Genomic DNA, 12,397 nt, shown 5'->3' on the forward strand with positions numbered 1-12,397 from the left:
GAGGTGGGGGTAACTTCCAAGAAAGAAGAAAGGAGCATGAGGACTTTTCATACACTCTAGTGTTATTCACGTGGCTCTAATGCTATAGTGCATCTCCTGAAGTCAGGAAATTAGTTTCAGTATTTTTGTCTGGATTTGGTTCCATCTAGGACAGTGGTTCTCAACCTTTTTAATGCCGCCACCCTTTAATACAGTTCCTCAGGTTGTGGTGACCCTCAACCATAAAATTATTTTCATTGCTACTTCATAACTGTAATTTTGCTACTGTTATGAATCGTAATGTAAATATCTGTGTTTTCTGATGGTCTTAGGCTCTACAGCAGCAGTTCTCAGCCTGTGGGTCGTGACCCACAGGTTGAGAACCGCTGGCAGGGTTGCCTAAGACCATCGGAAAACATAGATATTTACATTACGATTCATAACAGTAGCAAAATTACAGTTATGAAGTAGCAACGAAAATAATTTTATGGTTGGGGGTCACCACAACCTGAGGAACTGTATTAAAGGGTCTTAGATTCTAGGACCTTCCTGTGTCATTTCAGAGTAGGAATTTTTGTCCCAATCTCCTTTTTACCTAAGATGTCAGGTATACTGTAGTTTTAATGGGAAATTTTTCATGCATTTCAGGAATATGAATTGAGTGCTGACCATGTTTTCAGCACTGTCTGGGCTGTAAGTAGAGGGTGCTGAAGAACAAAGTTCCTTCAATTCAATCTGGGGGAAAGAACATAGAAGCAAATAATAGAAATATATAAATAGTAGTCGATGGTAAAAGGTGAGAACACCTAGTTTAGATCAGCATTTCTCCAATTTCAATGTTCCTATGCAGTCCCCAGGATTCGGGCTCAAATGCAGAATTTGATGCAGCAGGTCTGGAGGGCTCAGAGACTCTGCATTTCCAACAAGCTCCCTGGTGGTGTGATGCTGCAGGTCCTGGCCTGAGGACCACTCTCTGAGTAGAAAGACTGTGGTTCTGTGTTAGAGTTAGCTGCAGGTAGTTTTAGGTCTTATGATCCAAGTATTGTCTTTGCATGGAGTTTTAAGGAATAGTGTATTTACTCATTCTAGAGGCTATGATTAAATATTTGTTTCCGTTAAATAAGGACCCTTGAGTGACACAAAATAATACTGGAAAATGATTTGTAGCAGGTGAAATAAGAACCTCTAAAAGGTGTCCATATTCTAATTCCCAGTACTTTAAATATATTATTTTTTTATAGCAAGGGAAAATTAGGGTAGCAGATGGAATAGTGTTGTTAATTTGCTTACTTTATTTATTTTATTTTTTTTAAAAATATTTTTATTGGTTTCAAAGAGGAAAGGAGAGGGAGAGAGAGCTAGAAACATCAATGATGAGAAAGGATTATTGATCAGCTACCTCCTTCTCGCCCCCACTTGGGATCGAACTGGCAACCTAAACATGGGCTCTTTTCTTTTCTTTAATTTTTTTATTGTTTAAAATATTACATATGTATCCTTTCTCTCCACTGACCTCTCCCCGGCACTCCCACGCCCCAGCACATGCCAGGCATGTACTCTTGATTGGAATTGAACCGGGACCCTTCACCCTGCAGGCCTAAGCTCTATCCACTGAGCCAAATCAGCTAGGGCGCTAACTGACTGACATTAAAATAGAAGATGAGCCCGGATCATCCAGATGGAACAAAGGTAAACACAATTGTCCCCTAGATGCAAAAGGAGAGACAAGATGAAAATGTACACCATTACTTTTGATGAAGGAGGAAGGGCCTGGGTCAAGGAATGCAGGTGGTCAGAAATGCAAACTGGAATTGGAAAGAAAACAGATTCTCCCCTGAGCCTCTAGGAACCCAGTCTTATACACATCTTGATATGAGACTCATTTCAGGCTTCTGGCACCTAGGCCTGTATATGTTCACTTTCAACAATGACTGCAGGAATATTTTACAGCAGAAATGGAAATCCCATGAAGTAATTTATTTAGTAAAGTATGTTTGACGGAACTGAGTTTAAGTCTCTATTCTTTATGTTCCTTGGGTAAGGGCATTTTACAATGAAATCCCACATGAAGTAAAGAAGAAATTGTTAAACTATTTGGAGATATTCCACCCCATTAGCTAGAACAGTGAAGGCCTCATTACATTGATGTAAACTGTTGTGAACTATGATGCCTTTGTGTCATTAAGACTTAAGGTACAGTGTGTGGCCTTAATTTCTCTATCACTGAACTGTAAGAAGTATTGTTTCTCAGCACACTATACTCTTTGGCTAGAAGATGGTCAGTCCTCAATTTATATTCACCCAGTGCATGGCAGAATTTCTCATTCAAAGTATGGAAAAATGACCACTGCAGGAAAAGGCTCAGTGTGGGACAGGAATTTCCACTAACTGTGCAATACAGAAAGTAAAAGAGTACAAAACCCCAAAATATGTGCAGCCTCACGAGTGATGAATAAGAACTATTTAGTATTCCACTTTAGACTTATTAAATATTTTTCGTGTGAATACCAGTGTGAGAGAAGAGATTGCAATGCATGTCTCACTAACTGCTGTTTTAAGCTACTCATATCTACACTCATTAGTCTGAATCTTTTCAAAGAACACAAAGCAATTTCAAATACACCTCATCTTAGAAATTTAATACAAACACTTTCACTTCACTGCATTGTCCTCTACACCTAATACTCTATCTCCTTCTTCCTGAACAGCAAAGCTCCTCAATATGTTTTCATTTCACTACAGGCATTTTATGCATCTCATTCATTCTACAATGTCATCGAACTGGACTCCCATTCCCACTACCTAATTGTCAACTATGGATCATATATTGCAGATTCAAAGAGATACATACATATTAACATATTAAGTAAATTGAGTATAAGTTAGTTACTTTACTTAACCAAGTGTACAAACAGAGATATAGGGTCTCTGGGTTAGGCTTATTAGGGTCACAGTGACTCTGGTAAAAGCTGACAGGTTCCATCCTTTCTGACCCTTTCCTGATGTACCTGCTGTGTTACCAGACTCACCTGGATGGGGTCTCTGAGAGGAAGGTCTCCGTGTGGAACTCTGAATTGCTCTCTGAATGGTTGATGATGAAGACTGAAGCTCTGTCCTACACGAGACAGCAGGAAGGAGTGAAGCATCAGTTCCTGAGCCAGCTTAGGAATCAAAAGCAGCAACTATATGCTGTCCCCCAACATTTTACAAGCTGAGGACTGCACAGGGGATATATTTACATCTCTCTCTATGCCTGCTCATCTGGCGCATTTCCCTTGTGTCATTTAAACATCTAAGCACACGTTTATTTCCCTCTAGTCCTCTGGAATAAACAGAAAGAAATTTTTCCTAATGATTCTCTGATCCCAAGAGACCAGGTTAAAAATCAAGTGAGTTCAGTTTTTATGATGCCTTGTCTTGATCTTACATGCTTTCCAGAGATCTAACCTCTTACTACCTCATTCCAACACTGATTGACCATTTTCTTCAATGTCTGAGATTATGGAGCCCATCAGGACCAGGTCCCTGTGATCCTCAAGCACTGATCTGTGGTGGGGACACAGCCCTGATGTCTCTAGAGAATTGCTCTTCTCCTCTCCAACAAAAGGACTGAGTTCCTTTGATATGGAATCCTGGGCTTCACACTCTTTGGCTTCCTGACACACTTGTCAAAATAATAAGGAATTTTGTACTCATTTCACAAGTGAAGAGCTGTCATTTAGTACCTCATTGTAAAATATTTGTTAAGTGAGATACATTTTGAAAGTTTTATGCCATTTATTCTGAGCTTAGAACCTTATAGAGTTTGCCTGATTTAATTTGTCAAAATGCCCATTCTGTTATAAATTTCATTCCCCTTTGCAAAAATTGAGTTTGAAGGAGTTTATTGATTAGCTCAAAGTTATGAGCTAAGTAAGGGATGGGCCTTGATTGGAATCTATCAGCTTGCTTCCAATTTTCCAACTCTGGGCCAGTGGTTCTGTACCCGAGATGATTTTGCCCCTGGAAATATTTGGCAATGTCTGGAGGAAGGTTACTAAACAACTATAATACCCTACACCAGTGATGGGCAACCTTTTGAGCTTGGTGTGTCAAACTTCGCCAAAAAACTGAGCATAACTCGGGTAGTGTGTCACTTTGAGGAAAAAACATTATTTCGTGATATTTATAGTTTAAATAACATAAATGTATAATTGTTATATATAATTGTATTTAATAAACCAAAAACTAAATATTTAACTTACCTGCTTAGTGACTTCTTTGTTCATCCGTCAGTTGGTTTCTTTTGTTGGTCTTGATATTATTTAGCTTGTGTGTGGTGCCGTGAACTAAGATAAGTGAGGGGGAGGGGGAATTCTTTAACTAACCTGCCTATTAGTGACTTTTTTGTTGCTGAATTTCATTGGCTAAATCTTCAATTGAAGGTTGGTATTTTGTACACTTCAGGCCCAAGCACGCGCTACTAACTTCATCTGTCAATCTGTTTCTTTTGTTGGTTTTGATATTATTTAACGCTGAGAATAAGGCCTCACAAAAGTATGTAGAGAAAAAAATTGTGAGTAAAGCCATTGCTATATTTTTCAGGGTGCTAAAAGTGTCTGGTAGTCAGTTCCAGGCACTCCAAATTCCCTGTTCGTAGTGGCACTCCTCTTGATTCTCCAAGCGGCACCTTTCCAGATTCTCAAGCTTTGACCTCAAGTTGACAAACGCCTGAGCCCAGATACTGTCTTGAAATTCTTCAAGTTTCATCTCCAAGTCATCAATTTGCATCCATTGGAAACCATTTAATTCCAAACTACTGTAGACTACTACATCAGGATACTTAATTATTTTCATGGTCTGTTCTAGACTTCTAAATTGACTAAATCTATCACTAAACTGGTCAAGTAATGAATCTAAAACATGCTGGTACTTCATATGCAAGAGTTCCATTTCATTTTGTACAGCTGCACTGGCCTCCTCAAAATACTTTGTTACTCGAGGAAAATACTTATATAAGTTTTAGTTTCTACATCTTGCTTGAAAATTTTAACTTTACTTTCAAAAGCTTTTATGTATCCAAACATAACGTCAATACTTTTGCCAAAACCTTGTAACTTTAAGTTCAGTTCATTAATATGAACAGAGAGATCTGTAAAAAACATCAGGGTGTTGACCCACTTATCATCATTAAGCTGAGGAAAGTTTCCCAGATCCTTATCGTCAAGAAATACCTTAATTTCTTCAAAGCACTCCACAAAGCGCTCAAGAACTTTGCCTCGGCTCAGCCATCTTACATTATTGTACATCAGCAGTCCACTGTAGGTGGAACCAACCTCCAGTAAAAGTGCCGAAAATTCTCGCTTGTGAAGGGGGAGAGCAGCTATTAAATTAACTATTTTTGTAACAACTGACATTAAGTCGTTTAAGTCGGTGAATCCTGCCTTGGCACATAAAGCCTCCTGATGGATAATACAATGAAAAGGCACAATCGGATGTCCAATAGCTTCTGTAAACAATTTGACAAATCTGACTTTTTCCCCCACCTTATTTGGTGCCCCATCTGTCGTTACTGACACAACTTTAGAGATATCAATGCTTAGGTCATGAAATGTTTGTATAATATAAGATTGGCCATAATAATGTAGGTGGGGACTAATGAAAGCATTGTGGCTCTAACATTGAGAAGAGGGAGGAAGAATTGTTGGAACCAGAGGGAGACTAAAAGATGTTACACAGCTGGCTTTAAAGATGGAGAAAGGGCCATGTGGCATGAGAAACTGGAGTAGGAGAGGAAACGGATTCTCCCCTGGAGACTCCAGAAGTAATACGCCCCTGCAGACATCTTTTTTAAAAATTACCATTTTATTCTATTTTTTATTTTTTATCTTTATTGTTGAATGTATTACAGATGTCTGCCAGTTCCTCTATTTTCCCTCCCCTCCATCTTCCCCTCCCCCAGCCTTCACCACACTATTGTCTATGTCCATGGATTATGCATATATGCAAACAATCATATAAGTTCGTTGGTTATTCTCTGCCCACCCATCCTACCCCCTTCCCTGTGGGATCCATCAGTCTGTTCCATGCTTCCATGCCTCTGGACCTATTGTTTTGGTTGGTTTATTGTGCTCATTAGATCCCACAAATAAGTGAGATCATGTGATACTTATTTTTCTCTGACTGGCTTATTTCACTTAGCATAATACTCTCCAGGTCCCTTCATGCTGTCTCAAAGGGAAGAGATCCTTTTTTATAGCTGCATAGTATTCCACAGCTTTTTTTTTAAATCTATTCATATACTAATGGGCACATGCTCTGTTTCCAGATCTTAACCATTGTAAATTGTTCTGCTATGAACACAGGGATGTGTATATTCTTTCTGATTGGTGTTTCAGGATTTTTAGGATATGTTCCTAAATATGGCACCATGAGGTCAAACAGCAGTTGGATTTTTAATTTGTTGAGGAAATTCCATACTGTTTTCCATAGTGGTTGTACCAGTCTGCATTACCACTAGTAGTGTACTAGGATTCCCTTTTTCCCACATCCTTGCAAATACTTTTTTTGTTAGTGTTATTGAGTTACCACGTGATACCTACCAAATGTATTATTGGCAAATATGTTCTCTCATATAGTGGGCTCCCTTTGCATTTTGAGGATGTTGTGTTTTTGTTTGTTTGTTTGCTTTTTGTGTGCAGAAGGTTTTTAGTTTGATGTAGTCCCACTTGTTTATTATTTTCCTTTGTTTCTCTTGCCCTAGGACAGGGGTCCTCAAACTTTTTAAACAGGGGGCCAGTTCACTGTCCCTCAGACTGCTGGAGGGCCGGACTATAGTTTAAAAAAAACTATGAACAAATTCCTATGCACACTGCACATATCTTATTTTGAAGTAAAAAAACAAAACGGCAAAAACACCCGCATGTGGCCTGCAGGCCGTAGTTTGAGGACGCCTGCCCTAGGAGATGTATCTGTGAAAATTCTGCTATGTGAGATGTGTAATACTTTGCTGCCTATATTTTCTTTTCAGATTTCTATGGTTTCATGACTTACAATTAAGTCTTTTATGCATTTTGAGTTTATTCTTGTGTATGGTGTAAGTTGGTAGTCTAGTTTAATTTTTTTTGCATGCATCTCTCCAATTTTCCCATGACATCTTCAATTTTACATGACATTGTACATAGACAACCTTAAAGCCTCCACTGAAAAACTATGAGATTCAACAAATGAATTAGGCAAAGTAGCAGGATACAAAATTAACATCCAGAAATCAGTGTCATTCTTATACTTCAATAATGAACCTTTGGAAAGAGAAACTAAAAACAATCCAATTTACAGTGCAACAACAACAACAACAACAACAACAACAACAACAAAAATAAGGTGCCTAGGAATAAACTTAACCAAGGAGGCAAAAGATCTGTACTCAGAAAACCATAGGACAGTGAAGAGAGAAATAGAGGAAGATAGTAACAAATAAAAGCATATACTGTGCTCATGGATTGGGAGAATTTACATCATTAAAATGTCCATACTATGCCCTAACCGGTTTGGCTCAGTGGATAGAGCGGCGGCCTATGGACTGAAGGGTCCCAGGTTCCACTCTGGTCAAGGGCCTGTACCTTGGTTGTAGGCACATCCCCAATAGGGGGCGTGCAGGAGGCATCATCGATATTTCTAATTCTCTATCCCTCTCGCTTCCTCTATGTAAATAAATAAATAAAATATATATTTAAAAAAAATAAAATGCCATACTATCCAAAGCAATCCATAGATTCAATGCAATCCCCATTAACATACCAAAAGCATATTTCAGAGATCTAAAACAAATACTCCAAAAATTTATATGGAACCAAAAAAAGACTCTGAATATCCTCAGCAATCTTGAGAAAGAAGAACAAAGTTGGAGTGGTCACAATACCAGATACCAAACTATACTACAAAGCCACTGTAATTGAAACAGCATGGTACTGGCACAAAAAAAGGCATATAGATTAATGGAATAGAACAGAGATCCCAGACATCAACCCACGCCATTATGGTCAATTAATTTTTGTCAAAGGAGTCAAGAGCATGTAATGCAGCAAGATGGTTTCTTCAATAAATGGATTTGGGGAAAATGGACAGGTACAAAGAAAACATGAAATTAGACCACCAACTTACACCATACACAGGAATAAACTCAAAATGGATAAAAGACTTAATTGTAAGCCACGAACCCATAAAAATTCTAGAAGAAAACAGGCAGTAATATCTCAGATACCTCATGTAGCAGTATTTTTCTTGATACATCTCCTAGGGCAAGGGAAACAAAGGATAAAATCAACAAATGGGACTACATCAAACTCAAAAGCTTCTGCACAGCAAAAGGAAACCACCAACAAAATGAAATGGGAACCAACTGTATGTGAGAACATATTTGCCAATGATTCATCTGATAAGGGGTTAATTTCCAAAATATATAAAGAACTTATATAGCTCAGCACCAGGAAAACAAATAATCCAATTAAAATTGGGCAAAGGACCTGAATAGACACTTCTCCCAAGAGAACCCACATATGGCTAATAGACATGAAAAAATGCTCAAGGTCACTAATCATCAGAGAGATGCAAATTAACACTACAATGAGGTATCACCTCACACCTGCCGGAATGGCCACCATCAACAAATCAACAAACAACAAGTGCTGGCAAGGATGTGGGGGGGGGGGGGGGGAAAGAGCACTAGTACACTGCCAGTTAGAATGCAAACTGTTGCAGCGATTGTGGAAAACAGTATGGAATTTCCTCAAAAAAATCACAATCAAACTGCCGTTTGACCCAGAGATCCCACTTCTGGGAATATAGCCTAAGAATCCACAAACACCAAATCAGGAAGAATATATGCACCCTTATGTTCATAGCAGCATTATTTACAATAGTTAAGGTCTGGAAACAACCCAAGTGCCCATGAGCAAATGAGTGAATGAAAAAGTGATAGTACATTTACACAATGGAATACTAAGTAGCTGTGAAAAAGCTCTTACCCTTTGTGATAGCATGGATGGACCTGGAATCTATAGTGCTAAGTGAAATAAACCAGTCAGAGAAAGAAAAATATTACATAACCTCACTTATATGTGGAATATAATGAGCAAAATAAACTGATTACCAAAATAGGTCCAGAGACATGAATACATGGAACAGATGACACATGGCAGTGTAGATGGGGCTGGGGGAGGGGGGACAGGAAGAAATTAACCAAAGACCATATATGTACATTTGCATAACACATGGACACTGACAATAATGTGGTAAAGGCCTGGGTTGGGGTGGGTGCTGAGTAGAGGGGGCAAAGAGGAGAATGGGGGATTCCTGTAATACTGTCAACAATAAAAAAAGACAATAGATATCATCATTAAGGCAAAGATTGACTTTTGTCATGGAAGATTCTAGCCTAGGAGATGACTGCCTGCTATAACCTGCTTTTAGTTAGAAAGTTTTAATTTCAGACCATCTTATATGGTTGCATTAGGTTTTTGAGTTTTTAAGGCTACTATGCAGTCCCCTCCCCCTCCCCCCCCCCATCCCCCGAGCTTTTCAGTTTTCATTTGTGGTGCTTTTTTCTTCCACATGACAAAATTTAGGAAAGAAGAAGTAATTTCCTGGAGCTATGGAGGAGTCATAATTGTAGACAGCATTGGAATTTTCAAGCAGAAAAGAAAATATAATTTACTAAAAATTAAAAATACACTAACCAATCACTGACCCTAATGCATAAAGCCCCGTATACATGGACATCAATCTTCCATACTTTGATGAGTACAGCATGAAAAAGCAATATTTTGCGTAGTAACAAAATTAGTGCTTAACAATCTTGCTTCCTCATATTTCAGGTCATCTCTGACATTAAAGCTGTATTAGATTAATTGATGAAAACTTGCCTTTCCATGTAGACGTCACTAGTAGATATATATATATATTTGATAGTCAATTTTTGTCAGTGTCTATAGTAGGAATTGGGGACACTGAGCTGAATAGCACCATAAAGCCAGGAGACCAGTGATAAAGCAGAGTGGCATATTTGTAGTGAAATTGCCTGACACTGAACTTTAATTTCCAAGGCATTCATTTGAACGATAACCATGTTGAATAAACATATGGCCACCTCTGTGACACAGCTATGAGATAAGCACCCAGGCCAACTGGCCCAGGAAGTTCTCCTTATGGAAAGCCCTGGATAACATAGATAACTGACCTCATGAATGACTCTCCTTTTCAATTTTCCCACGCTAACACCTGCTCTTAAGTTTTAAATTCACCAAGAAAGAGTGAAAATTTGAAACTCTATGAATCCTGCCCTTGGACTGTAATAGCTGCAGAGACCACAGTTGTGTTCTCTCTCTCCTTCCCACTCTCTCTCTTCTTCCTTCTCCTCCCTCTTTCTCTTCCTCCTCCTCATTCTCTTCTTTCCTCCTACTTCCCCACCCCTCCCCTCTCCCCATGACCTTCTGTGTAGACTTCAGGCAGGATGTGTGAGCAGGATTTGTGAGCAATGGACGTTGCTTTTACCAGGGTCCCTGATTGTTGCTGCTTGTGTGCATCTTGCAATCATAATAAGAACCACAAGGGCTGGTCCAGGCACAACATTGGCTCAGGTCAGTGTCACAAGGATTCATGCTCAAGTGAGTGCCCCAGGCATCTATAATGAATATCTTTCTTATCAATAGGCTGAGACTTAAATGGAACAACATTTAAAATCTACATTATCAGGAAGAGATAGTGATATAAAAATGAATGACAGATACAAAGTGAAAACTGGTTTCATATTTTCCTGTACAATATAATTAAATATAAGTCCTTGAATGACACATATAGTTTTGTCCATATGAGTAATACAACCCTGATTATTTTTTCAGGAAAACTAGAGGAAAATGTCTTAGCATAATATATGTCAATTGAGAAGAAATTATTTTAGAGAAATCCAAGTTGTCCCATGGAAGATATGAAAATTTCCAAATATTTCTGATGCAAGGTTGAGAAAAACTTTGAGATTGTATAAAAACAGTAAAAACAGAAAACTGTTTATATATTAGACCAGAAGCTTGATAAAGTGAGTTACTTATATAGAGAAGTTGAACACAAAAAATGGACACGCCAGGCAATAAAGAGAAGGATCCAGTTCTCTTCCGCATGATCAATCACAGTTTCTGGCTTCAAGGGGTTGAGCCATGAAATCAAGGGCACTTTTTCAGCCCCAAAACAATTGTCCCTTTTATACCTGCCATCTCCAAGAAGCTATTCAGAGCCATCTTTATGTCTTTGTTCCTGAGACTGTAGATGAAAGGGTTCAGCATGGGTGTGACCACGGTGTACATCACTGAGGTGACTGCACTTGACTGTGAGGTGCGGGTAGGAGCAGAGCTGAGATACACGCCTAGGACTGTACAATAAAATAAGGAGACTACTGAGAGGTGAGATGCACAGGTAGAAAATGCTTTATACTTCCCCTGAACTGATGACATTCTACATATGGAGGACACTATTTTAGAGTAAGAGTAAAGGATCCCAGCCAGGGGACCACCAGCCAACAGCCCAGTTGTAAAATACATCATTGTGTCATTAAGAAAGGTGTCAGAACAGGCAAGTTTGATCATCTGCTTAATTTCACAGAAAAAGTGGGGGATTTCTAATTCTGCAGGGAAAGATAGTCTCGATATCATTAAGCTATGTAACAAGGAATTCAAAACACTCATGATCCAGGACACCAGAGCCAGCAGTCCACAGAGCCGGGGGTTCATGATGACTGTGTAGTGCAGGGGGTGGCAGATGGCCACAAACCTGTCATAGGCCATCACAGTTAGAAGGAAGTTGTCCCAACCTCCAAAGAGTGTGAGAAAATACATCTGTGTGATGCAGCCTTCATAGCTGATGGCTTTGCTCTGTGTCTGGATGTTCACCAGCATCTTTGGGACGGTGGTGGAGGTGAAACAGATGTCTACCAAGGACAGGTTGGAGAGGAAGAAGTACATGGGTGTGTGGAGGTGGGAGTCTGAGGTGACGGCCAGGATGATGAGCAGGTTTCCCAACACAGTGACCAGGTACATGGAGAGGAAAAGCCCAAATATGAGGGGCTGCAGTGCTGGTTTTTCTGATAATCCCAGAAGAAGAAATTCTGAACTACTTGTGTCATTGCCTGGTCCCATGTGGTGGAGGTGATGACTAAGAATGAAAAAATACTATAATTAATTTTCATATAAATGGGCATTACTAACCATTGAAATGCTACAATTTATATTTTGTGATAATGTAATCTATCATCTATCTATCTATCTATCTATCTATCTATCTATCTATCTATCTATCTATCAGGAGCCCAGAGTGCGATTTGAAATTGTGTGGTGCCGCCCACCCTCCAGTTGCAGTTGGCCCTGCCTCCCTCCCTTGGCCCCGCAGCAGC

The 12,397-nt window shown here is 39.2% G+C and overlaps 1 protein-coding gene across 1 annotated transcript; it reads right to left on the bottom strand.

The window, feature by feature from the left end:
* Positions 1-11,174: 11,174 nt before the first annotated feature.
* Positions 11,175-12,143, bottom strand: LOC307099282 (olfactory receptor 7A17-like; the record flags this gene model as incomplete). The annotated part of the gene is made up of 1 exon (XM_079770630.1): positions 11,175-12,143. One exon carries the CDS (start codon positions 12,141-12,143, stop codon positions 11,175-11,177), a length of 969 nt encoding a protein of 322 aa, XP_079626756.1.
* Between the last annotated feature and the right edge of the window lie 254 nt (positions 12,144-12,397).

The sequence above is a fragment of the Cnephaeus nilssonii genome, assembly GCF_951640355.1.
Source record: "Cnephaeus nilssonii genome assembly, chromosome: 5".
Taxonomy (NCBI): domain Eukaryota; kingdom Metazoa; phylum Chordata; class Mammalia; order Chiroptera; family Vespertilionidae; genus Cnephaeus; species Cnephaeus nilssonii.